The 26,234-nt window shown below is 48.9% G+C and overlaps 4 protein-coding genes and 1 pseudogene across 7 annotated transcripts; 2 read left to right on the forward strand and 3 right to left on the reverse strand.

Moving 5' to 3' along the window:
- Positions 1 to 5,607: 5,607 nt before the first annotated feature.
- LOC120649737 lies at positions 5,608 to 9,023 on the reverse strand. 2 transcript variants are annotated; one of them, XM_039926607.1, is made up of 5 exons: positions 8,685 to 9,023; positions 7,178 to 8,553; positions 6,807 to 6,920; positions 6,572 to 6,703; positions 5,608 to 6,213 (listed from the first exon to the last, which is right to left on the reverse strand). In XM_039926607.1, exons 2-5 carry the CDS (start codon positions 8,462 to 8,464, stop codon positions 6,067 to 6,069), a joined length of 1,680 nt encoding a protein of 559 aa, XP_039782541.1. In that variant the 5' UTR covers positions 8,465 to 8,553; positions 8,685 to 9,023; the 3' UTR covers positions 5,608 to 6,066. The 2 variants fall into 2 exon arrangements, with proteins under 2 accessions (XP_039782541.1, XP_039782542.1); XM_039926608.1 differs by having other exon boundaries at positions 5,648 to 6,213; positions 7,178 to 8,546; positions 8,580 to 8,987.
- Positions 9,024 to 10,017: 994 nt separating this feature from the next.
- On the reverse strand, positions 10,018 to 12,148 carry LOC120649739 (senescence-specific cysteine protease SAG39-like). The gene is made up of 2 exons (XM_039926609.1): positions 11,382 to 12,148; positions 10,018 to 11,022 (listed from the first exon to the last, which is right to left on the reverse strand). Exons 1-2 carry the CDS (start codon positions 11,842 to 11,844, stop codon positions 10,430 to 10,432), a joined length of 1,056 nt encoding a protein of 351 aa, XP_039782543.1. The 5' UTR covers positions 11,845 to 12,148; the 3' UTR covers positions 10,018 to 10,429.
- Positions 12,149 to 15,511: 3,363 nt separating this feature from the next.
- On the forward strand, positions 15,512 to 17,711 carry LOC120649740 (two pore potassium channel a-like). The gene is made up of 3 exons (XM_039926611.1): positions 15,512 to 15,679; positions 16,365 to 17,310; positions 17,421 to 17,711. The coding sequence occupies exons 2-3, from the start codon at positions 16,397 to 16,399 to the stop codon at positions 17,572 to 17,574; spliced, it is 1,068 nt and encodes a 355-aa protein (XP_039782545.1). The 5' UTR covers positions 15,512 to 15,679; positions 16,365 to 16,396; the 3' UTR covers positions 17,575 to 17,711.
- Positions 17,712 to 18,251: 540 nt separating this feature from the next.
- On the reverse strand, positions 18,252 to 22,321 carry LOC120649742. 2 transcript variants are annotated; one of them, XM_039926613.1, is made up of 5 exons: positions 21,452 to 22,321; positions 21,024 to 21,341; positions 20,069 to 20,948; positions 18,919 to 19,695; positions 18,252 to 18,843 (listed from the first exon to the last, which is right to left on the reverse strand). In XM_039926613.1, exons 3-5 carry the CDS (start codon positions 20,156 to 20,158, stop codon positions 18,829 to 18,831), a joined length of 882 nt encoding a protein of 293 aa, XP_039782547.1. In that variant the 5' UTR covers positions 20,159 to 20,948; positions 21,024 to 21,341; positions 21,452 to 22,321; the 3' UTR covers positions 18,252 to 18,828. The 2 variants fall into 2 exon arrangements, with proteins under 2 accessions (XP_039782547.1, XP_039782546.1); XM_039926612.1 differs by having other exon boundaries at positions 18,919 to 19,707.
- Positions 22,322 to 24,083: 1,762 nt separating this feature from the next.
- Positions 24,084 to 25,450, forward strand: LOC120649741 (annotated as a pseudogene). Its single transcript, XR_005665363.1, has 2 exons — positions 24,084 to 25,014; positions 25,136 to 25,450. The product of XR_005665363.1 is annotated as a two pore potassium channel a-like (transcript).
- The last annotated feature ends 784 nt before the right edge of the window (positions 25,451 to 26,234 follow it).

The following is a 26,234-nucleotide window of genomic DNA, read 5'->3' on the forward strand; positions in this document are numbered from 1 at the left end:
CCTTCTCGTGCCACAGCCAGGGATCTCTTCCATCCTCTACACCCTTTGCTCAGGCGCCCTCAAGGTGTTCGAGGAATTGCCTCTTAGGTTTTTCTTCGCTTTCTTCCCTGATCTGCAAGGGTATGGACTTTACACTCCTTGGCAAAGTGAAATTCCATCAATACATCATCCTTTGCACACATGCACATATACGCACACACTTTTTCTTGATCCTGCAAACCCCTTAGCGTGGTTTTTCGACGAATATCCACTAGAATTCATGCTTGAGGCTCATATCCTACCATACTACTTCTGTGTCAGATGGCAGGAGACAAGAAGGGCAAGGGAAAGATGGTTGTGCAGAAGAAGAAGAAGCGCACCCGTGAGGACCGCGAGCGAGAGCAGGCTGAGGCAGTGGCAGACGCAGCTGACAGGCAGGGCTCACTCAGGATCAGGGATCCTCAGGCTCAGGGGGAGCCACAGCGGCAGTTACGTCGCTCAGGACGTACTCAGACAGCTCAGGCCACACCTGAGTCCCGCTCACGTCCACGGACTCGAGGTGGTGGCACTCAGAGGGGAGCAGGCCATGCACAGCAGCAGCAGCACACCGGCAGTGACACTCAGATAGGAGGTCAGGATAGTGGTGAGGAGCTGCCCGAGGTTGAGTTGTTTGATCTCAGGGGTATACCAGGACCTAGAGTCAAGAGACTGAGATATGTCACCCCAGAGCAGTGGTTTCCCGAGCAGAGAGACATTGGAGTTGATCGTCGCTTTTACACTCTGCTTCAGGAGTCCTTTTACCATACCTACTGCCAGTTGGACATCAAGATCAGTGAGCACAAGATGCTCCACTGGGTAGCTATGCGTGTGGCAGCAGGTGGGACTCCAGTGCTTCCTCTCTCTGAGAGATATGTTGGATTGCCTGCTCTACTCAGTGAGAGGTCCAGGTACATTCGAGAGTGGGTTCGAGTCTTCTACGCCACTCTATTCATTGAGGAGGACCGGCAGTTCATTGACTTCATGTTCCAGGAGAGGCACTATCATTTGACCCGAGCACGACTGGCTACCTTTCTTGGAGTTCAGATTGCCGAGGAGCCACACTTCGTACACTATCAGGCTTATGGCAGCACGGTACCTCCTCGACGTCCTCATGAGTCTCACGTTCCATCTGACGAGGAGATCAGTGTTCTCTTTCAGCAGCCTTTCCTGCCTGGCACACCGAGGACTCCGGATAGGCTGACTCCCTTGGCACACTCTATCCATCTAGCTTTGAGGAAGAGCTTGTTGTTTCGGATTGGATACAATGAGGGGATCACAGCTCTGCAGCAGTGGCTTCTACTTTATATCATGACAGGTCGTGACTTTGACCTAGTTGACTTCTTTATCTGCGAGCTAGAGGATGTGATTCTGGATGGGATGACAGTTCACCGTCGCCATCCATTTGCTCATTGGATCTGCTGGATTCTGGCTCAGCTAAGTCAGAATGAGCACATGGATGAGCTGGAGCACTCGAGGACACAGTTCAGTTTTTACTCACCTGCTACTCCTCGAGACGGTCGTCGTGGCTCGAGAGGCCAGCGCCGAGCACAGCGGGTTCTGGATGAGCGTTTCTTGGCTGAGGGCAGAGTTGCAGATGATCCGACAGCAGCCGAGGACGCTTCACTAGCAGCAGCAGAGGCCCAGCTCCCACACTACCTGATCACTGACTCAGAGGACTCGGAGGATGATGAGGATTTCATTCCCACTGTTACCGTCCCTCGAGGAGCTCATGATGATGAGGCAGGATCTTCTGGTGCAGCACGAGCCCCCGCTCCTCCAGTCTCCACTGCTCAGGTCACTCAGCCCGATGCACTCGCTACCATTCTTACTCGGCTATCAGATCAGCAGGACAGATTTGCTGCAGCTCAGCTGAGCATGCAGGCCGAGCAGGCTCGTCAGCAGGAGGCCCAGACACTTGTTCTTGAGGGCATTCGGCAGCAGCAGGAGGCCATGAGGCTACAGCTACAGCAGCAGTCTCAGATCCAGCAGCAGATGTTCACATTCTTCTCGGGATGCTTCGGTCAGCTGTATCGTCACACTGGACTGCCTGAGCCTCAGCTTCCTACACCCCAGCAGCTCCAGTTCGACCCTACTGCTCCCGCTCCTCCTGTTGGCGGATTTGTGCAGACACCCTTGTCATCTTTCCCGATGTCACCACTTCTTCAGACCGGGTTGTTTGCCAGTCCTGTTCCTACTGCTGCTCCGGCTCATGCTCCTCAGCCTAGTGTTTGGACTGCTGAGCAGCGTGCAGAGTTTCATAGACAGCAGCAGATCCTACACCAGCTTCAGCACCCCTCGGCTCAGTCTCTCACGTTCGACTCTCCTTCACAGCCTGAGGTGCTCCGTCCGTCTGTCGTGCGCCCCACTCAGCCAGACCTGACTCCTGTCACGTCTGCTCCTCCGACGGACTCCACGATCGTCGCCGCGCCAGCTTCTACCGCTACTCCAGCTACTTCTGCTGCTCCGACGACTCCGGTCGAGCAGAAGTCTTCTTCGGTCGACGACGACTGGACGGACGACGACGCCGACGACTCCGCCGCTCAGTTTTCCACCGGACCCAGCAGGAAGACCCCGCCTTCTCCAGCTCAGGATTAGATCGCCTTCTTTTTTGGTGCTTTGTTGCCAAAGGGGGAGATAGATAGGGGGAGTAGAGATAGGGGGAGCTTGGTGGTTTGTGGCGTGATTGGATCTTCATGGATTTTGTGTATGGACATGTTATTTGGATATTATGTATGCTCTGTGTTGACATGTCCCTACATGTGCTTTATTTCTAGTAATGCATGCTTGTTTATCTCTTTCAATTTCTTATCTTGAGTATCTCTACTTTGTGTTGTCATCAATCACCAAAAAGGGGGAGATTGAAGTGCATCTAGGCCGATAGATGTAATGGTAAGTTTCGGTGATTAATGACAACCGTATGCGACTAACGTGTGTTTTGAAGGAAAAATTAATGATTGATTTAGTCCCATATGAAATGTGAAAAGAGACCCCTCAATTCGGAACAAACATGCGTGCCAAGGACTCAATTTCAAAGATTAAGGACCTTTCTAGTCTCAAGTGTCACAAGAAGATGAAGGACACTTGATTTAGATAGGGTTTATAGTTTTTAGTTCTTGACCGTACTATTAAGAGGGGTTCATGAGTTAGTAGCTTGATCAAAATTGAGTTGGCCTTAGAAATCTTGCACACTCGCTCAAAAACAGCTCAAGATAGCCAATAGAAGTTAACACAACACTTGGAAGAAGAAACAATCGAAGTTACATTGAAATCCAAGTCAATTCAGCTGAAAACCAGGAAAAACAGCAGCACCGGTTGAACCGGCGCCCTAGCGTCGGAGCATCCGATGCTTGGCGGAAGGACCGATGCCCTGTCGGTCTATCTCCTCTGGATGAAGGCTGAAATCCAGTATAGCACCGGTTGAACCGATGGTCAAAAAAGTAAGCACCGGTGCAATGAAAGTTCTTTGTTCCAGAGAGCATGTTTTGGTGGACTTCAACTTCTCTTCAACACCGGTTGAACCGACGCTTCGGAATCAAAGCACCGGTGCATTGAACGTCCTGTGTTCCAGAGAGCTTGTTTGAATTGATCAGTGAACCTCTTCAGCACCGGTTGAACCGATGCCCCTACGGAGCATGCACCGGTGCATTGAAGCAAGCCTGGACACTGTGTCAGAACCCCAACGGCTACAATTTGGACACAGAGAGACCGGTTGAACCGACGCCTCAAAACTGACACCCATCGGTTCTTCCAGTGCTCACGGTTTTTCTGCAGTGGACTTCCAACGGCTACGTAACTCCTTCCACTCTATATAAGGGCACCACATGGCTCATTTCAGTTGCCTTTGACACCCTGAATACTTGAGGCCACCCTTGAGAAGAAGAGAAAGTGCTTTGAGCAAACAAGAGAAGATCTAGCATTTTGTTTGTGCTTCAACCTTGAAGAATCCATCCTTTGCAAGTGTAGCAAGTGTGCTTGAGCTAGGGCCAACTGAGTGTAGGTCAAGTGAAGGCTTAGGAGCTTGTTACTCTTGGTGTTTGACGGCACCTAGCCGGTCTTGGTGATCGGGAGGTTCTTGGTGAGCTCTTGGAGTTTGTGGGAGCCCCAAGACGAGAAGTTTGTACACGGTGTGAAGCTCGCCGTTCTGGAGATGGAGAAGGAGCATTCTTAGTGATCACTTGCTTCTTGGTGGAGCAAGGGAGCTATACCCTTGTGTGGGTGCTCCAACGTGGATTAGGGGGGAGCGTCAACTCCTCGATACCACGGGAAAAAATCTGGTTGTCTCGTGTCCTTTACTTTTACTTCAAGCATTTAATTCCTTCTGTTGCTTTTCTTGATTGTACTTTGACTAGGACAACTTGCTTGTTAGCGTGAGCTCTTACTTAAGGATTTGATCTTGCTAGTGTGCATCCATCTAGGCAAAATGATCATGATAGTGTGTTTACCTACCTAAGGACCCTTTGCTAGCATGCTCTAGTGACTAGGTTTTGAATTTATAGATTGGGCAATACTAGTCTAGGTTAAGGACTAGTTAGAAATTCGAAAAAGTCCCAATTCAACCCCCTCTTCTTGGGCCACGATCCTTTCAAAAGCAGTTCCTGTGGCGTTTTGCTCACAATAGCCTTCCTGTGCGCATGAACATAGCCCGGAGGGGGATGGACATTGACACTCGATGCCCGATGTGCGGGCGGCTAGATGAAGATGGGGGGCATTGTTTTCTCAGGTGTAAGAAGGTGAGGAAATGCTGGCAAGAACTGAATTTGGAGGATATCAGGCTCTGTCTAGTAGCCCTGGGCTCGGCTAGAGAAGTTGTTCAAGAAATTCTGAAGATGAGATGTGGTCGCCAGAAGTTAGTAATCAGCTTTGTTGTGGGCATGGTGGAATGGAAGGAACAAGGCAAATGCAGGAGAAGTGGTGGCCTCAGTCCAGGAGATTTCTCATAAAGCTACCCTGTTTTCATCTGATGCTGAACCAATGTCAATAGATGATGGCAACCAGGGTACTGCTAGGGACAGAGTAGTGAGAAGATGGCTGCCCCCTCCAGCTGACGTGCTCAAGATCAATACGGATGGTGCTTTTATAGAGAAGGAGAAATGCGGGGCATGGGGCTTTGTGATCAGGGATTGTGATGGGCACGGTGTTCTTGCGGGTGCCGGACGGTTACGGGCGGTGCATGATGCATTGACTGCTGAAGGAGAGGCGTGCTTGGCAGCTCTACAAGCAGCTTTGGGAGCCGGGATCTCCAGGATCATCATCGAGACCGACTCTTCTTTGCTGGTCAAGGCGATCAAATCTGTTGCGACGGATTTTGGGCCAGGAGGTGTGATCTTCAGGGAGATCCGAGAACTACTATCTCTGCATTTTAGTCCTGAGAGCATCACCCATGCTCCCCGTTCATGTAACCGTTGTGCTCACGAGTTAGCTCACTTTGGACTCTCGCGGGACCCGGATCAACCGATACTTTGGGTCGATCCCCTCCCATGTTTTGTAAGTATTTTGTTGGATCGCGAATGCGCTGATCCAGACGTTGATTAATAAAGAGAGTGAGCAAGTTTTCAAAAAAAACACTATTAATGGGCCCCAGAACGCTAATAACAGAGGAACAGTCATATCATTAGTTCCAGCCATACAGTGAGGAATCCGACTAAATTTAAATTAGCAGATTATAAAGCATATCCTACCCAACTATGGCAGCCTGACAACACGTGCTCATGGGCTGTTGGGGGCGCGCTAATCACTAGCAAGTCATGAAAGATGGTCTGCAAGAGAATGATCTTTCTGTTATCGCTCCTGTACAACCAATTCCCGATCCCAACCCAAGAAAAGAGTTTACGGCTAACAAGAATCCCTACCACTTCAAGGAAAGGGGGAAAAAGTTGCATTTAACGAATTCTAAAGCCCTAGTTCCTTCTAAGGACGACAATAAATATCTTCTGAACTCTGGGTCTTGACCGGCAGGTGAGATTTCTGCCTCGAAAAGGAGGATGTGACTAAAGACACGCACAAAAATGAGATGCGCTCGAGATGTTTTGTGCGATCTTGGGTACTGGATTATATTGTTAGCAAAAACCGCGGCAGCTTCTCCTTCAGTCGTGAAATGAACTTGAATGTCTCCTCTGCTTTGACCTGTTGATAAATGTCATTTCTTGATACCCTATCTGGATGGAATTTCAGAAGTGCTTGCTTATAGGCTTTAACCTGAAAAAAGAATTTTGTCTCATCAGAGTTAACAATTATAGATATTCTTAATTCTCTATGGCCACAGCAGAAAACATATGGACTTAATTTTCTATGGCCACAGCAGAAAGCATATGGGACAATCTGAAGGAATTTTCATGTGTCTAGGGATACATCTGCCTGCAATTGCAGAAACTAGCCTTATCTGAGAACATTGTGTTTTTACTTTCTTTATGGGTAACCAAGGGACAAGGACCAACTGTGATTGCAATAGGCAAAACGTGCAAATTCAATACAACAACAAAGAAGCTATAACAGCAAATAAACTTTTTACCACCAGCAACCTATGGGCTGACTATATCAGTAAGACAGGGCATACCTCACCACCTTCAACAGAGATGCCTAGGGCACGCAATATTGAAGTCATATCCCCGTATCTCCTTTCCATATCTTCAAGTTCCTTTCTTACTACACCCCGATACTGCTCCTTTAGCTGTATAGCTTCTTCATTCTACATGAAGCAATAAAAAATAATGTCATATAATGGCACAAAAAGTGACAATAAACAAAAAAATTGTGCCAGTGCCATATTGTAGACTGGTGCCACAAGAGACCTTTCTCTGTGATTCACGGACTTCTTGCAATCTTTGCTTTTGTCTTTTCTCCATGTCACGCAACCGTTGAGCTTCAGCTTTCTTTCTCTTCCGCAATTTCTTTGCTTCCTCAGCCTGCAAAAATGTTTTCCAACAAAGAACCATCACCAGTCATGTAACAGATCCAAACATGCCATTAGCCTGCTAGCTATTTTGATCATTACCTTTTTTTCCCAAAAACTTTTAAAACTAGGGGAGCAAAAAAAAAAAACAAGGCTCCTGCCGCAAGTAAAGTCACATTGAACTGAGAATGCTAGATTTATGTTCCCAAATCTATGCATGCCATCACATAGTATAGGTTAGCATTAATTCATAGTGGCAAAATACTGTACCTGTATCTGTAACTGCCGCTGTCTGGATTTCCACTCCTCCTCTGCTGCCTGTTTGAACTCAATAGATTCTTTGTGTTTTTCACGAACACCAATCATGGAAGCATCTTGAACTGAAGCAAATTGCCCTAGTTCTTCAGGATCATGTATCAAATCCTTTTGAGGCAAAGAGCAACTTCCAGAGACATTTACAGAAGTACTCTTGCTGGATGTTGCACCACAATACATATCTGTGTTGTTGTAAGCTTCCAGTGGTGACTTATCCTTTTGTGAATATACACCTTCAGTCATTTTCTCATCAATCTTTTCAGGAGTACTCACAGACATTGGAGGACTTCTATCTTTCCAATCTGCTGAGGAGCTTCCGCGAAACACCCTATTTGCAGAGGCAAAATTATGGCAAGGAGATTTAAAGCCTTCTGAAGTTTTTTCAGGAACGACCTTTTGTTCTCCATTTGAACATTCCTTGGCATTTGGCGGTGAAGCAGGGCCACAGTCATTGTTTGAGCTGCCATTATTATTTTGCACACTTCCCTTAGAAGCATATTCTGAAGGGACATCCTTTGCACCGCTATTTCTGTAAGAGCCATGGCCATCATTCGCTCCTCTGGCACTACTTTGAGCATGTTCAGTGGCTTCCTTTGTACCACCTCTGTTACTTTGTGAACCATTCTTCCATGTAGCACAAAATTTAGTGCCATCTAGATTGCATCCTGCACCAAAGAGACCCTCCGACCACATACCTGACGTGAATGCAGTACCTCTGACACCATGAGGCGTCCTCTTCTTTGAAGCAGCTGTCTCCCACATCTCTCGGGCTGTCCCAGCCGTGTCATCCAGAATCTCGCAATCCGAGCTGCCGCCATAATCGGTGGCATAGTCCCACCGATCAGACAAATCGCTCTCGGAGCTGTCCGATGTGCTGTCCAGCCCGTATCTGTTCCCCGGAGAACCTCGCCCTGGTGTCATCGACGCTGGAGACCCAGACGATGCACGGGATGTGCTGGGGCCTGCCTTATCCCATCCAGTACCCTCATCCACGTCTTCATCGTCATCTATGTTGATCACATTACCAGACGCGCCGTTCCTTTTCCTGGCCCGACACCTAGGCACCGCCGGCACCGCGCCATCAATTATGAAAACCTCCGCGTCGGAGGAGTCGTCGCCGTCATCCTCCTCATCCAGGAGCACAACGGTGCAAGGCGCGGGCTTCGGCGCGGGGCACCTCCGCGCCGACGACCAGGTGGGCCCCTGGTAGGGGTCGAAGCTGTTGAACCGCCCCCACGACATGGCTCGCCCGACCACGAGACGATCGCCGTGGCAGGCCGGGGGCTAGCGCATCCCGAGACCCACGACAAACCCCGGGTTCCGCGTCGATCCTGCGGGGAAGACGGCGGGGTTACGCAGATTCAACCAGACACGACCGGGGTCAATGCGAAATCGGGAACCCTAATCCGCAGGAAATGGGCGGGGCCGGCCGCGGCCAGGGGAAACTGGGGAGGGAACTCACCGTGGAATCGGCGCCGCCGGCGAGAGTTTGGAAGGAATTGAATCTGGGGCCGTCGACCGCGAGCCCCGCTCCCCGCCGGCCGCCGCCTGCCTGATTGGGGAAAGAGGGGGGAAGGGGGATTGGGTTCGGAGACGGAGTCGGTTGGTGTGCGGGCGGCGGCGGGGAGGAAGGGGATCGATCGGGCCCCGGCCGCACTGGTTGAAATCCACCCTCCCTTTTTTTTTCGGATTTGGGCTTTGGATAGAGCCGTTTCAGTTTGGAAAAGCGGCGGGGTGGGAGGCGGAGACCGCGGGTGCACGGGAGGGAGGGTGGGCGGCGGGGGAGGGGGAAAGTTGCCAAAGCCACGAGCCGACGAGGCGAGCCTTCTTCCGGATTTTTCCCCGCTCCGCGCGGTCGTTTTCGAGGGTTTTTTTTTTCGCCGTCCGCGCGCGTGAGGAAGGGGTGGCGTCCGCGCACTGGGCCGCGGAACATGGGCGCGTCTGAGGCGGATGCCGGATGGGCTGGGCTGGGCTGCGAAGGTGGAGGCGGTGTTCTTTTTAAAGAAACTCATAGTCTCATAATCTTTTTAATAAGATAACGTATCATATGCAAACAAGAGACATGGGGAGTGGGATAATTTTACAATTAACTGTCCGCTCTTGAATTAGGTAATCATATTTTTTTGCAAATCCCCCCTCTCACTCCCATGCACCCTCCCCTTGGATGTTGATCCGGTGGCCCTATTGAAGTTTGTATAGTTTTCACGAATAGGTTGATTTGCACCTAATATTTTTTTTAATAATAGCCGACGGTGTTCTTTTTAAAGAAACTCAGTCTTTATATTTTTTTGCGAGATATTGATAGTATTTATACGGGTGATGTACTAATTTTTTAAAAATTACTACTCCCTCTGTACTGAATTGTAAAAATATTTTAGTTTGTTCTCAATCTGTTCGCAGCAATCAACCAACAGTGTTTTTCTCTCACACCAAATCAGTACCAGCCAGCAGTACTTTTCTCTCACAACAAATTAGCACCAGCCACCGGACACAGCACATCGAACAGAGTGAAGTCTAACCGTTCTAAAATTGACCAACTATTTTTTTTACCAGATACCAAACTATTTTAAATAATTTGGTGATAAAGGACTCTTCAATAATGGCCGAGGATGTTCAGAAGTGCTCCTTCTTTCCAAATTATTTAGAAAAATTAAAACTATATTTAATTAGGGATGGAGTGAGTCGTACTATTGCGTCCATGATCTGATACTGAGTTCAGAATTCGGAAACCCCCTTTTTTTCTAAGTGAGCGTAAAAAAAACAATCTACATCAACTGCAGCACAACACGTCAATATGGTCCCAAAGTATTACTTCAAACTATACACCGTTTTACATGTATTCCTGATTTCCTGTATACATTTAACTGGTCTGAGAGCCAATCTGCACAGTACAGTACGCGTGTCGCCCCCAGGTAAGGTACAACCCCGACCATTCCTACTGCTGCAGGAGTAATGGCTTTGCACAATTGCAGTGCTGAGTCGTGATCTACACACATCATGCCATACTGTAGCTTAGAGACACGCACGCACGCACGTCTTAATTAGGACGACATTAACTTAAGACTAGCAAACTAGTCGAAACTGCCATGCACGTCTGACGTTTCGTGCGCGGCCTTCGTGCTACGAGCACCCGAACCAACGGACGCCACCAGCCGTGCATCGCTTAGATCCGACAGAGCAGCACCACCCGTCACGGCGGCGCGCAAGCTAGACGGGGTAGGACGGCAGCTTGGCGAGGCCGCAGACGCCCTCGCCGCGGACGCCGCGGCGGATGCGGACGTAGCCGCCCTCGCCCCACGACGCGCCCCACGAGTTCTTCATCACCCAGTACCGGGTGCCGTCGCCGGCCGTGCCGTAGCCGACGGCCGTGACGGCGTGGTTCAGCTCGGTGTCGCAGTCGCCGCCGCCCAGCACGCCGCCGGCGTAGAACCGGAACGCGGGGTCCGCGCCGTTGATGGCCACGGACACCGGCTGGTGCGCCACGGCCGCCGCGAGCGCCGCCTCGTTGTTGCGCGGCACGTCCTCGTGGCCCCGGATGGACGCGGCCCGCGCCGCGGCGGCGCCGGACGAGCGGCACGACCCGTCCTCGCCGTCGTACGGGTACCCCGACTCCGAGGCCAGGCCGCCGCGGCGCGCGATGAACTGGAAGGCGTCGTCCATGAGGCCGCCCTCGCAGCCCTGGTCCTCGCCGTAGACGTCGCAGTCCACCAGCTCCTGCTCCGACAGCGACACCAGCCGCCCCGTCCGGATCTTGTTCAGCCCTTCCACCGCCGCCACCGCCGAGAACGCCCAGCAACAGCCTGCGACGACCATGCATGTTAGACTTGGACTGCTGATAGAAATTCCAATAATAATTCATGTCGTCAAAAACTTCTTCGTTGACCAAGTCCTTTTTGACCTTCTTTGACCAAGAGTCATGCACTAGTGCTACATCTAGTCTCCTACCAGTACAAAATCTAGTCCACTGTCTTTTCTGCTGTAACCTTTCCGTTTTGACCGCACGCGTGCGTTACAATGGAGACGTGTCCACGCGTGCGCTGCAAAAACTGCAAATTTATACCGCGGTAGATTTTGACCAGCTAATAATTTTTACCCTAGCTGCTAATATATATACTCAAATCAAATCATGCATGTGGTGTATGTGTGCGTTCGTATGTACCACAATCTCCTTGGTCCTTGACGCCGGTGACGGCGCCCATCGCCCGCCAGTCCACGCTCGCCGGCGCGTCCGCCAGGCTGACGTTCTCGTACCTGAACCGGCCGGCGCGGCTCCCGGCCGCCGGCGCCGGCCGCCGGTACCCGGTCCTGGCGGCGCGGAACTCCTCGTCGGTGAGGTCGGTGAACCTGTTCGTGGCCAGCCGGTGACCGCGCTCCCCCGCGGCGGCGTTGAACGAGTCGATCAGCCTCGCGTTGGCCCGGAATATCTCCAGCCGCCGCGCCTTCTCCGCCTCGTCCTTGTACGCGCGCCCGTGCTCCGCCATCCACTCCTCGTGCCGCAGCGCCATCGCGGCGGCGTCATCCTCCCCGGCGGCGAGCTCGCGCGCCGCGAGCGCGCGGGGAGCGGTGGCGCACGCGCTGGCCACGACGACAACGGCGGCGAGGATGAGCCGTGACATGGTCATGTTTGCAACGAACAACTTTCAAGTGCCGATGTGCTACGCACAGTCGCACACAAATGGCTAGCAGCTAGCTCAGGTGTGTGCGCTGTGTGCAGCAGCCACTAGCTAGTTTTGGATGGCCCAATGCAAGTCGCTACTTCTTCCTGGCCAAAATCTGCAATGCAGGGATGGCTTTATATAGAACGTAGTACGTCTCCAGGGGCAGGAAAGAACAGAGAAAAGTTAGGCATCGTTAACTGTCACTCGACTAGCGCTAAACACAGGCGAGTTAGCAGCCCAACACAAATTGTATATCCATGGAGGAGGAGGAATCATGATGATTGACGCGAAGAAAAGAGCCGTGAAGTAAGCTCCAATACGGACAGTTTTTGCTCTCACGCATCCATTCACTTGTTTTTTCTCCTGAAATGATCCAAAATTCAGACGCATAAATCTGATGCAGCTAGCGGACATCGGCATTCATTAGGTAACGAACATGATGTTACCTGCCGTCTTTTTTGGCCGAGCGAGACGGGCAAGAACATGGAGTCCACATGAGTCACGAATTGCTTGGGTCCCTGCAGGCCGGGAGCATGATGCAGCCTCTGCTGGTTAATTGGAGGCTTGGAATTCGATTGGTGGCGTGAGCCAGCGGCTCTCCTCGATCGCGCCATGAACGATTCCTGATCTTCTTGTGGTCAGGGGTGTTGTTGTACTGTTCTGGAATTGAATCCTACGGTAGCCTTGGAATCTCTCTTGGCTCGCGGTTGGGAGATTGGGGGGCCACTTATCCTCTGAGAGATTGGGAAAACCATTGCGTGAATACAAAGAGCGCCTAGGTGTCATTGTTTTTTTTTTTTGGGTGGGCCTAGGTGTCATTGCTGGGGGCGTAGGAATTTGTATCCGTTTCTTTGAATTACGACCGCAGTTATTGGCTTAGTTTTACACACAACACGACTATAAATTCAGATTTGCAACCACATACTAGCTTGTTGTAAGGAAGGGGAACTGAACAAAAGAGGATGATAAGATGGCTCTAGAATTGGGGAAGGTCTCTATGGACATTGCAACAAGAGATCGAAGACAGGCGTTATGCAAGGCTGACCAAGAGGTCTTGGAGTTGGAGCTCGTACTTAGCAATGGGCTTTTTCATCACTGGCCAACATGATCATTATTTCGTTGCTTATATGACAACCTATACCAGCCAGGGTTTCAGAAATCCATCAACTGAGCATGCTGATGCATAGATCACTAACTTCTGATGTGATGATATCAGGAATAGCACACCACTAACTTGGCTGCTGGAGATAGATGGGTTTCCCATGCACGCATGATTGCGCCCAATTTTGAAATTGCTGCCCAATAACGGCTGATCATGATCAGGTCATGTACTCATGTCGCCGTCGCAGTATCTCCGTTTCCATACGCAACAAGGCACGGGCAGCTTGATTGGAGGCTATGCATGCATTTAACAACTGAATCCGGGCGAGAATCGTCAACATGTGGGGGCCTCGCTCCCCGGTTTCCACTACCACTCTACCAGCACTTGGAGATGAGATTCTGATTGGGTTCCTGTCAGCTGCTCTAGTTCTAGGCTGCAGTGCCACTCTTTCATTCATCAGTCCCCATGAATCCATGACACAGACGCAACTCAGCGTATGCATTCTTTGACACTGGCCCTCTCACGTCTCACCCGTATCTGCCCTCCGTTTCAGATAAGAAATGTGTGATTGATTCTGCTTTTTTTTCTTCTTCTTCTTCTTCTGTCCTACATGTTGTAGTTAGGATTATTGTCCCAAACAAAATTCAGTTGATAGTTGAATAGTTTCAAAGAGAGAGAGAGAGAGAGAGAGAGAGAGAGAGAGAGAGAGAGAGAGAGAGAGAGAGAGAGAGCATACTTAAATTTAGCTGGTTTATGCGCAACTTACTGATTCACCAAATGACCAGAGTCTGAAAAAGTCTGACCATTTACATCCACGCAAAAACGAGAAAAACCACGTCGCTTTTACCTGTGCTCCAGCGCTCTCTTCGCCGGTCGCCACCAGCACAGCAATCACCATTAGCTTGGTCCCGGTGGAGCAGTCGCCCACACGAGCTCCACCGGCGCGCGCGCGCGCGCATGCCCTCCGGAACCGGGCCTTATCAGCCAAGAGAGCTCCATCGCTAGCTGCTCTCTTCCATTGGCCGGCTCGCGTCCCCGTTTCAACCGTGGTCTCTCTCTGGTCTTAGTGTGCTGGACACTCCGACGTCAGAGGCCACACCAATCGCGGAGCTTTCTGAGCGTGCCATCGATGAAAGCTCCTCCTCCTTTGTTTTTCTCTTCTCTCTTCGTATTTGGCGGCCGCAAAGCTTTTTCTGCTGGACGGAAGCAACAAGAGGTGGATGGAGAGAAAAGAAGTGGTGTGGCCATGAGCTCATGGATTGGGACTTTGGGAGCATTTCGACCATAACGGACTGGGCTTTGAGACTGATGCGATGGTTTATTTGGCATGTGGCCCATAGCTGAGCTCGAGTGATTCGGCAGCATCTTGTAGCACGTCGGGATCCTGATGTGTTCCAGAATTTAAGAGGAAGAGCGTGATGCTATTGGCATGATCCGGGGCAATTCTCTTTCACTTTAGTATTTTTTTAAAAAAAACTGCATGACAGTTTTGCTTCCTCATATCAGTGTTGCTTGAATCTCCCAGCTACCGCGTTTCTCCTTTTCGATCATGCTCGCCACCCCCCCCCCCCCCCCCCCAAAGTTTCCGTTTCTATTTTTAGTTTGCTAATTAAATTCCAATAATTGCTTCATGCTGATCGTCAATGGCAGATCTAGAAAAAATATTAGGAGAAACTTATTCACTTCATCTTCTACCTATATCCACTTCTTTCAAATTTCAATAGCTACAAATTTATAGGGGGAGCTTACGAGGGGCTTCATGCTTCTAGCACGGGTAAGAGGGGCTCGAGCCCCGACTGACCCGGTGCTAGATCCGCCCATGCTGATAGTAGCAGCAGCCTTTTTCTACTTTCCAAATTTTTTCCATCAAATTTACGATAGGTTTCGTCGTCCTTTTTTTAAGCAACGGATGATTTTAATTATTTTAGTAAGAACGTCTCCAACAGTGCAAACCTTGATCCAAATTCAAAATGCATTGTGCACACTGTTTTGCCTATCAAAAAGTCACTCCAACGGAAGATGCAACAGGGTACTCATTTTTCCTACCACGCGAGACGTGACGCTTATTTGCATCACCTCTCTCTCCACGATGTGATGGGTCCGCGGAGGCGTGACGGGGAGCGGTGGGAAGGAGCTAGCGTGACATGGAGAGGAAAGTTTTGCGTCCGCTGCTGGAGAAGGGATGTTTTGGGGAAGGGACTCTTTTACTATGCACGATCCAAACTGTGAAATGCCTTTTCTATTTGGGTTTGGACTATTGGAGACATACAGACAGTCTAACTATTTTTAAGAATAAATTGGATGTATCATGGAACTGTAATTCTATGACGAGTATCTGAACATGTTTGCAACCAACATTTGTACCTTATCCTCCCCTCCGCGTCATCACTTTCTGTTGTGGATCTACGCTATTGTACCGATTCAGTGACAATTTTCTATTCTCTTTTCAAATTTATTTTTGAACTCTAAATTTGAGCACTTATATTATTTAAAAATTTGTGCAAAATAGCACATGGCAACCACGCGTAGCTCACGTCGGCGTGGATCTTGTCTGTCGGCCCAGCTCGACTTGACAAAAGGCAATGCCAAGAGAAGCGTTGACTGCGGAGGAGCTGAGTCAGAGCTCCAAGAGACGGGCGAAGAGCTTCCCTTTCCTGCGGGATTCAATCAGGCTCACTAGATCTGACGCTCCCAGAGGTAAAGCTCCTCTCCGAGTCGCCCCAGTCAACCCGTATCTATTCTTGTTTGCTTGATGCCAAATCAGATCTCCCTTGCAAATTGCAATCACTTCCAGTGCTGCTTCAGTGGGTGCATAGCTGCGCTTGTAGCGGAGAACCGATCGAGCTTTTTCCCCCCTATGGGTAGGATAGGGATTAAGCTAGTCTAGAATGAATGCTGCAACGAAATGCCTATGCTCCTGTGTGTTCTTCATCATCAACCTTGCTTGGATAGTTGAAATCCAGGTTTCCATGCTCACCCAGAAGAGATTCTCACTGGGTTTCATGGATTTTTTAAGCTACAACTTGACACCAGGCAGGGAACCAGAGATCCGATCTCAACAAATTAAGAATCGAGGATATAGACTGAAATGGATTTTTTTGAAGGGACTGAAATGGAAATTTGACCTAGAGAGAAAAGGACAGGTAGGGATGACCGGATGAGGGATGATGACTGCCCAGAGGCCAAGCGGACCGACCAAACGTGGAAGGGTGTGATACTGCCTTTTCCCCTGTAAACAGTCCAATTTCTTCATGGTGCTGTTCATTTTGGATTTGTGACCATGAATAGGCTTACCAGCCCTGTTTACATGTGGCGTGTCGCCTGATAATCTGCAAGTCTCTCATTATTATATATGTTAACATGCGCTTTATCTGAATTTCAGGCCTTTGATCGCAGTAGATCCAGGCCAGGCTCATGGCTGACAGCAGCATTCAGCAAGTGTCGATAGAAGATTCTCCTAATGTGCTGAAAAGGATACCATCTGAACGAGCTAAACAGGTTCGACGATGCAGGTCAACTCCCTTAGATCCCACCGATCAAAACCCCGAAGATCAAAACCCCAAAGATCAAAACCCCGAACAACCTGCAGAACACAGCTCTGTGCTTCAAGTCAAGGAGTTGCCAAGCTTGAGACTTGTGGGACTCATCCTTTTTGTCTACCTGCTAGCGGGTGTCATCACCTTTTACCTTGTCATGGATCAGATATCCGGGAAGACAACTAATAGAGTGCTTGATTCTCTGTACTTCGTCATTATCACAATGACCTCGGTTGGCTATGGGGATCTTGTCCCAAACAGTGACACGACAAAGCTGCTTGCTTGTGCTTTCGTCTTGATAGGCATGGTGATGATTGCTCTCTTCATCAGCAAAGCGGCGGATTATTTTGTTGAGAAACAGAAGGTGTTGTTCTACAAAGCACTGCACATGAATATGAAGGGTGGTGAGGCCAAAATGCTCAGAGCAATGCAGACAAGGAGGATAAAGTACAAATTCTACATTGTCGCTCTACTTCTTGCAATTGTTATTGTTGCTGGCACTCTATTTCTGTGGAAGGTTGAGAAGCTGAGCCTTGTTGATTCCTTCTTCTGCGTCTGTGCCACGATCACTGCCTTGGGTTATGGGGCTAAAAGCTTCTCATCCAAATTGGGGCGTGTTTTCGCGATATTTTGGATAATCACGAGCACTATCATCCTGGCTCAGTTCTTCCTGTACCTTGCTGAGCTCTACACTGAGCGACGACAGAAAATGCTGGCGAAATGGGTGCTCAACAGGAGGATAACAACCATGGACCTTGAGGCAGCTGACCTGGATGGCGACCGACAAGTCGAGTAAGTGCATGACTTATTACCTCATTTTGCCACCCATCTTCCAGCAGTCAAATATTTTCGGAAGTGCTTGTATCACTGGTGCTGACGTCTGATCCTCGATCTGTTTACAGTGCTGCTGAATTCGTACTTTACAAGCTAAAAGAGCTAGGCAAGATCAGCCAAGAGGAGATATCTTCTTTCCTCAAGGAGTTTGAGAAGCTCGACGTTGACCAGTCTGGCACACTCTCGACTCATGATCTTATTGTGGCAGAAACCAGTCAATAACTGGTGTATGCATATGTATTTGATTTTGCTGCTTGAATCAAGCCTGTAACAAACAAATATTTGATGGTGAGCTTGCACACTGCACACCCTGCGGGGTGCCATGTTTCCAGCATATCATGTTAAAATGCTGATGGTCACCTGGATACTCGCAAACTTTTATACTTGCTACCCAGGCTCACCGGAGAGACCAGCGAGGAGCATGACTGCCCGCCTGTTCGGCTCGCTGGGGCTGGCTGGAAGCCTGGAGCTGGCCGGTGCTGGGCTGGAGCAAGATGAAGAGAGAAACGATAGGATGTCCACGGCCGGCGGATATCGCCCAAAACCCCAAGTTAAGTTCAGGTTACTGAAACAGTAAAAGTTCTTGTCTGAAACACTACAGCCATAGTGCTTTAGGCAGCGTTTAGTTGCCGGAAAAGTTTGGCCGAGCTAAAAAGCTGCCGTTGGCAGCGCAACCCAAAAAATCTTTCCATCCCAAAAAATTTTGGGTGGTGTTTAGTTCCCAAACTTTTTTGAGCTGCAGCTAGGACTTTTCCTGTTCCCTCATTTAATGCTTGCATGCAAAAAGCATTCACAGCCCACAAGCACAGCATCCAAGCGAACAGTTGCAGCGGCACAATTTCAAAATTAAATTCCCAGCATCCGAACGCAAAGCATCCAACCATTACTCACACACCATATAACAAATTCACAGAACACATGTGAACATTATTAGCGTCATTGAACCACAAAAGCACAGTTCTCATCCATACACAGTTCCCGCACAAACAAGGCAGCACAAGACATTTTCCATCTCGCAGTACACACAAGTCAAACAAAACTTTTAATTACGGTTAAACAAAGCAAGCGCAAGGGTATCACGAAACTCATTCATGCTGTCCAGTTCATCAGGCACTTCTTCTGTGTCCGGTTGATCCTCCGATGCTTCATCTGGGACATAATTTTCATCACGATCACAGCAGCGGAAGTGTCTATCCCGTATGCCACTATTCCTAATGAAATTATGCAATGCACATGCGGCCTGTATGATTTCGCTTTGCTTATCAGGGGCATAAGCAGGTATCTCCTTCAGCATCCTCCACTTCATTTTCAACACACCAATAGACCTTTCAACGACATTCCTAAGGGAAGAATGTGCATAGTTGAAGGTCTCTTCCATATCTTATGGAGTTGCGGCATTCCTATACTCCTGCAAATGGTACTTTGTTCCTTTGTAAGGAGCTAGGTATCCCACCTGGTTGCGATACCCCGAGTCCACTAAGTAATATTTTCCTGCAGCAAATAGCGTGAGTTAGTGACATTACCTCACATAACATTGGCAACATAACTTGCTGATTTGAATTGTACCTGCTGGTGGATGTGGAAGACATGGCTATATGTTGTCAGTGCATCATTAAAGGGCCTCATATCATGAACTGATCCGGGCCATCCACTAAGCACAAATGTGAACCTCATGTCAAAGTCGCAGGCTACCATAACATTCTGTGTGGTCCTCCCTTTCCGACTCAAATGCTGCATGAACAGATTCTTCGGCACCACACACGGTACATGAGTTCCATCGATTGCCCCTATGCAATTACTGAAGTAGGGATAGAACCTACGGCTGCGAAGTCTAGGATGCACAATGCTGAATTCTGGATCCTCCGGCTTTATGATGTCGGCAGCAAGCCTTAGCACACTCTTCAAAACTTTGCTGAACATGCTGAAAACTGTCCCCAAAGATCGCTCAAATCTGTCCTCAGCTTGCCGGGCTGATTGAGGGGACCCAAGCACCCAAAGAAACATCCCGAGCGCCTCAATCGAGGTTGATTTTGAACTAGATTTGAGGCCATATGATTGTACCAGAAGAGAGTGCAGACTATGAAACATGTCTGGGCTGACTCTAAACATGTTGTAACAAGACCTTCTATTGCTCAATTTCAAATTAACCCATTCCAAACCAGACATTTTTGGTTGCCTATAAGGTGCTCTACTCAAATGCTTGTCAGCATGAATTGCAAACTCATACATACTCTGGAAGAAGGCCTCGTCGTCATCATCTTGCAGGCACAGCTCCACCAGCTCAAAGAAGCTGTCCTCCCATTTTGAACTGCTATTTCTCAAAGTTGATGATGTCCCTGGAACCTGCATAAGCAACTGAAGCACAACATTGTTAGCGGCAACCAAAGGAAACAGCCCGAACTCATATCGTAGATCAACACTGCTGCACAGTAAGTCAAATCATATTTTAAAAAAACAGCCCACTAATTGAGCGACCACACAAATGAGTCAACAAGTGCACATTAATTTAAATCATCTCAGGCATGCATAAATAATAACTTCCATTGCATCCACTACTCAAACCACAGACTTAGTTCAAAGCACATGACAGTTACCACAGACATACTACAACCCAGTCTTAGTTCAAACTCACATGCCAACCAACACAGACGTACTACAAACCATACTTAAGACACTAATCAAACTGCATATTATATAGGATGGTCTAGTTCTTGACCGTCTTGTACTCCTCCAGCATGAATCGCCTTCCTACGGGAGTTGCTTTGAAAGACAGCTCCATATGAGTGTCGTCCTTTACTAGGGCCATGACTGCTCGGAACAACTCCGGTGACGTCTCTGGGGTGACACCTATATCCTCAGCAAGGTCGTAAACCCTCTGCACCCTCAACCTATGTTCATTCCTAGCAGCTTCTTCCTGTTCTGCCCTTTCCCTAAAAAGTTTTCCAATGAGAGCATTCCTGTCGCCCTGGATTTCATTGTGGCGGATCAAGCTGGATGAAACTGCCCTAACAGCACGAATTTTGTGCCTCTTGCTTGGGCTGCGGGCAGTGGTGCTGGTGCTGCTAGCTCTTTTGATGCAACCTGGATTCTCTGAAGTGCTGAAGCAAAGTCAGCAAACACTGTAGCGGTGACTTTCGGTGTATTTCCGGCCGTCCGATCTGAGATGGATGGACAGAACTGATTGCTACAGTACCCCTGATACAGTGTAAAACAGCACCTTTTTGAACAGTGTTTCATGAACAGTACCAGCTGCAGTGATTCACGGTAGGGGATCACTGTTCATCCAGACTCAGATCACTGTTCATCTTTGTGACTTCGCTTCTTCAAGTCAGTGAAGTTGGACCCCTTTTGATGCTATTGGAGGGAGGGGTGGTCACGCTGTGGGGGGTGCCTGTCTGCTCAGCTTCGGTGTTGGTGTCATCTTCATCGTCGTCCTCATATTCATCTGAGGACTCTACCTGCTCAACCTGCTGTGCAGTACGTGTTGCAGCACAACAAGCTGAGGGCCCATCAACAATGGCATGCTCAAACATTCTGTCCATGTCGTCCAAATATGGAGGGTAGCCGTGTCTAAACTATTTCAAGGACTTGTGCTTCTGCAAAAGAACACAAGCAACTTAGCGCATGACTTCATAATGGCAAGTAAGAATTTACAGAAATTAAGTAAATACCTTGGTGTGGTTTTCCCACCATTGGTCGTCGGCAACAGGGTTTCCATTTGCATCTCTATCCAACCCCGATCCCCCATAGCGCAGCAAATTGATAAATGCCCATTCTTTTTTGAGGTTTCTGAGCCGGCTAGAAAATTGTTCAGTGGTATGCATCATGCCAGTTGCAGCAAAGAACCTGGTCCTGATATCGGTCCAGCCTGACTTGCTTATAACACCCATGTTGCAATTGCCGTTGTCTATTTGCATGAAGTAAAGCTTACAGAAAAGGGCTGTGTGCTCAGGAGTCCAATCGGCTCTGTTTTTTGCAACTTTCCGACCCTAAAATTTTTAGCAACCACAACAACAACGGAAACCACAATGACATCTACAAGGCGTTCAATTTACGATGGATGACATTAGCGAGGACAGCTGGGGATGAGGATTGTTACCCGGGGTGGAGGCGGTGGGGGCGGTCCATGCGCTGTCGAAGTTGTCGCCACCGATGGTCATGCCGGGGCCTCGGACTCGGGGACTCCTGCGCGTCCGGCCCCTCGCGCCCGTCCCAGTACCTCCTCCTTCTTCGGCGTCGCTGCGAGGACCGTCGGCGCCAGACCTTGGGGCTGTAGAATGAGATGGCAGGCGAAGGGGGGAGGGGCCTGCACTGCGCTCACGTCGTGGCCCGAGCTGATGTAGGAGGCGTAGGCGTTCATGTCCGGCCACGAGTTGCCGGCGTTGAGATCCAACGTGCTGAAGGCGTGGATGGGATTGTTGCTGCCAGATCCGACAAATGGTTGCGAGGCGGCGGGGTAGCCGGGGAGGCCGTGACCTAAGGTCCACAAACTCGGCGCCCTCGGGTACTCCGTGGAAGCCGCAGCCGCCGGGAAGCCGGAGCCTCCCAAGGTCCACGAACTCGGCGGCCTCGGGTACGCCGTTTATGACGCGGCCGACGGGAACCCGGAGCCCACTGCGGAGGGGGCACCTTGGTTCGGAGCATCGCCGCCTCCATTGAAAGCCTCGCCATCGGAGCTGTCCATGGGGTCCAGCGGGAACCCGAGCACGTGAATCTGCACGGGCTGTGCTGGTCCGACGGGGGTGTGACGCGATGGTGGGAAGAGGAGCTAGGGGAGGCGGCAGCTAGGGTTGGCGAGGGCGACGGGCGAATGGAGGCGGGTCAATCGGAGGATCTGCGCGGTGGGGGTGAATCGGACGACGACCGCCGGCGGACGGAGCGAGGGCAAGCAGCGGCGCAAACGGGTATGGGAGCGGCGCTCCTGCGCGCCTGGGAAGAGGATCGAGGGGCGGCGGTCTAGGGTTGGTGTCACGGGGGTGGGTGGGGATATGGGTTCTGCGGTGGTGGGCCGGCCACAGAACATTTAGTTGAACAGTACAAGGTCGAAAATTTTTGCATGCCGTTTAGTTCAATCCGCACGCCGAAATTTTTTGGCCCACCCGAATTTTTTCAGGAACTAAACGCGGCCTTAGTAGCCGTGCGCGCGCGCACACGCGCAGCAGCAGCTTCTTTGTTCAGCGTTGGCGTACTGTCTCCTGGCGCCACACCTGGACCCGCACCAACAGTGATGACAGACGGGGAGTCAACGGACCTGCGTAACTTTTTGCCAGCAGAGAAGTCCAGAACGGCAGAACCAGGGGCCTGTTTGGTTGTTTAGCATGAGTAGCGCGCACAATTTTCGAAAAAATTTTTTTACATGCATGGAGTACTAAACGAAGTTTATTTGCAAAAAAATTTCACGGATGGGTGTAATTTTTCACGACGAATCTAATGACAGTAATTAATCGATGATTGGCTACAGTGATGCTACAATAACCATCCTCTAATCGTGCGGTCAAGAACCTCATTAGATTCGTCTCGCGAAGTAGCGCAGGATTATAGAGTTAGTTTTGTAAATTAACTTTATTTAGTACCTTTAATTATTAGTCAAAATTTTTATGCTACTTGTACTACACACAACCAAACAGGGACCAGAGGGAAGCAGCAGGCCGACAAAAAAAAAAAGGGGCAGTCGGCAGGCACGCGTAGCTCACGTCGGCGTCGATCTTCTCGGCTCAGATGGTTTTTTTTTGTCTTTTTTTTTATGAGGGCTCGGCTGGAGTTGACAAAAGGCGAAGCCGAGAGAAGCGGAGACGGAGCAGGAGCTGAGAAAGAGATAGAAGAAGAGGACGAAGAGCTTCCCTTGCACGCGGGATCCAATCCGGCTCACCCGATCCGACTCTCCCAGAGGTAAAGAAGCTCCCCGAATCGCCCCAGTCAACCCATCCCTTCTTGTTTGCTTGATGCCAGGTCAAATCTCCTTTGCAAATTGCAAGCACTACTGGTGCTGGTTCAGTGTATGTATACCTGTGATTGTGGTGGAGGACTGAGCTTCGTTCTCCTGGATAGGATAGAGAGTTAGCTGGTCCTGACTCCTGAGTAGAAATGCCTCTGCTCCTGCGTGTGTGTGTGTTTTGTCCGCAGAAAAATCTGTTTGTTCTTTATCATCCAACCTTGCTTCAATAGTGGAAATCCATCCCGTCTCGAGGTTTCCATGTTCATCCCACAAGCAATTGGCGCCCCCAAACTGTCGATTTTTTAAGCCATAATTTGACTCAAGGTAGAACCGGACATCCGATCTCAGCTAAGGAGGACAGAGCCTGGAATGGAAATTTGACCTAGAAAGAAAGGGACATGTAGGGATGAGGGGTTGGTGACTCTGCCCTTCCCGTGCCCAGAGGGCCAAACGTGAAAGGGTCAGGCTGCCTTCCTCTACCTATGGAATTAGCCATCATGCTTTATTTCAAAAAAAGAATTAGTCATCATACAGTCCATTTGTTTTGCCTCACCTCAATCTGTTATCACTTATCAGATAACAGTACTGTATAGTATTCATATTTCTTCATGCTGCTGTTCATTTTGGGTTCGAGATGGCATCTCAGTTTCAAATAGACTTACCATCTTGGCCAAATATATAGTGTTTTATGTGTAGCGCATCTCTTGATAATCTGCTAGTCCCCAAATATATTCGTACTCAGTTACCTATCTCATTATTATATATGTCAATATGTGCTCGATTATCTGAATTTCAGGTCTTTGAACACGATCGCAGCAGATCCAGGCCAAGCTAATGGCTGACAACAGCATTCAGCAAGCGTTGATGGGGGACAATCCTCCCAATGTGCTGAAAAATAAGCCATCTGAAGGAGCTAAAAGGTTTCGACGATGCAGATCAACTCCTGCAGACCCCACAGATCAAAAACCTGAAGAACGTGGCCCTGCGCTTCAAGCCAAGGAGTTATTCAAGGATATACGGCCAAGCTTCAGACTTGTAGGCCTCCTCCTCTTTGTCTACCTGCTAGCGGGTGTCATCATCTTTTACCTTTTCATGGATCAGATATCTGGGGACAGGACTAATAGAGTGCTTGATGCCATGTACTTTGTTGTCGTCACAATGACCTCAGTTGGCTATGGGGATCTTGTCCCAAACAGTGACACAACAAAGCTGCTTGCTTGTGCTTTCGTCTTCATAGGCATGGCGATAATTGCTCTCTTCATCAGCAAAGCGGCAGATTATCTTGTTGAGAAACAGGAGGTGTTGTTCTTCAAAGCACTGCACATGAATATGAAGGGTGGCAAGGCCAAAATGCTCAGAGCAATGGAGACAAATCGGATCAAGTACAAATTCTACACTGTTGCTCTACTCCTTGCGATGGTTGTTGCTGCTGGCACTCTATTTTTGTGGAAGGTTGAGAAGCTGAGCATTGTTGATTCCTTCTACTCCGTCTGTGCCACAATCACTACCCTGGGTTATGTGCACAAAAGTTTCTCATCCCAATTGGGGCGTGTTTTTGCGATATTTTGGATAATCATGAGCACTATCCTCATGGCTCAGTTCTTAATGTGCCTTGCCGAACTCTATACCGAGCGACGGCAGAAAATGCTCGCCAAATGGGTGCTCAACAGGAGGATAACAACTATGGACCTTGAGGCAGCTGATCTGGATGGCGACCGGCAAGTTGGGTAAGTGCATTACTTATAACTCATTTCGTCAACCCTCTTCCATCAGTCTATTTCCAGAAGTGCCTGGTGTCAGTAGTGCTGACGTCTGAACTCTGAGCCTTGATCTGTTTACACTTTTCAGTGCTGCCGAATTTGTACTTTACAAGCTAAAAGAGTTAGGAAAGATCAGCCAAGAGGATTTATCTTCTTTCCTTGAGGAATTTGACAGGCTCGATGTTGACCAGTCTGGCACACTCTCAGCTTACGACCTTACTCTGGCACAAACCAATCAGTGACTGTTGGATGCATATGTATTTGATTTTGCTGCTTGAATGGTTTTGGTTGATGTTATTAGCATTTCTGTTGTCCATATGTACGCTGTAACATTACAAAGGTACAAAGAACCTCAATTTAACCAAATTTATAAGAAACAAATAGTTGCTGGAAGTTTATCTGAGCTTGGACGCAGCTAATCCTGCACATATATAAAGAATTTTTTAGCTCTATCCCTGTAGGCTGTAGCTGCCGTGTTTCCAGTATATGTTAATTGTTGTGTACCTGTAATGCTCACCTAGTCACCTGGATTAGTGCAGTCTTTTGGGCTTGTTACTATTGGCGCCAGAGCTGTCAGCAACAACAAATCTGATGTATCTGGTGCCTAGAAATCGTTCAGGAATAAATGCAGAAATAAGCTTCGGGATCATGACCGGGCACTGACACATGGAACACTCAACATTCATAGCTGCTGACATCACGCAATTCATTTATAATGGGCTACCATCACTGCAGTAATACAAGACAACTTTTTGTGAGAAATTTAATCACATCTATTTAAATAATTTTAGTCAACTTAAAAGATATGTTTATTTACTGGTAACATAAGTACATAGCTATAGTCAAACGAAGGAATATCCTAATTTGTAAAACTGGCACATTCAGGACGGGTACAAAGTATGTCCATCAATCTTATAAATGCCTTCCTTTTTTATCTTCTCGGGGATGTATTTGTCCGATAAAAATGAAATGGAGCTTGCAGATAGTGCCTCAATCTCAAACTTGACACCCTTTTGTAACATTGCTTCCAACTCTGACCTGCCAAATGAGAGAATATATAAGTGAATTTCAGGAGGAAAAAAATTCCAAGAAAGCAGAGAAAATTACTCAAAATTCTTGGTAGCTAAATGCTTCGTTTAATGTCTTCTAAATACCAAGCACTTGCACTTATTGTGCCTTTATTTATA

Source organism: Panicum virgatum, chromosome 9K (genome assembly GCF_016808335.1).
Source record: "Panicum virgatum strain AP13 chromosome 9K, P.virgatum_v5, whole genome shotgun sequence".
NCBI lineage: Eukaryota > Viridiplantae > Streptophyta > Magnoliopsida > Poales > Poaceae > Panicum > Panicum virgatum.

Coding starts and splice junctions, on each gene's coding strand:
- LOC120649737 (XM_039926607.1), bottom strand. CDS start 8,464: ATGTCGTGGGGGCGGTTCAACAGCTTCGACCCCTACCAGGGGCCCACC. Junction 6,921..7,177: donor AGCGGCAGTTACAGATACAG/GTACAGTATTTT, acceptor ACATTTTTGCAG/GCTGAGGAAGCAAAGAAATT. Junction 6,214..6,571: donor TCTCTGTTGAAGGTGGTGAG/GTATGCCCTGTC, acceptor TTCTTTTTTCAG/GTTAAAGCCTATAAGCAAGC.
- LOC120649739 (XM_039926609.1), bottom strand. CDS start 11,844: ATGACCATGTCACGGCTCATCCTCGCCGCCGTTGTCGTCGTGGCCAGC. Junction 11,023..11,381: donor CAAGGACCAAGGAGATTGTG/GTACATACGAAC, acceptor TGGTCGTCGCAG/GCTGTTGCTGGGCGTTCTCG.
- LOC120649740 (XM_039926611.1), top strand. CDS start 16,397: ATGGCTGACAGCAGCATTCAGCAAGTGTCGATAGAAGATTCTCCTAAT. Junction 17,311..17,420: donor GATGGCGACCGACAAGTCGA/GTAAGTGCATGA, acceptor ATCTGTTTACAG/TGCTGCTGAATTCGTACTTT.
- LOC120649742 (XM_039926612.1), bottom strand. CDS start 20,158: ATGGCCCTAGTAAAGGACGACACTCATATGGAGCTGTCTTTCAAAGCA. Junction 19,708..20,068: donor TGCTGGAGGAGTACAAGACG/GTCAAGAACTAG, acceptor GTTGTGCTTCAG/TTGCTTATGCAGGTTCCAGG.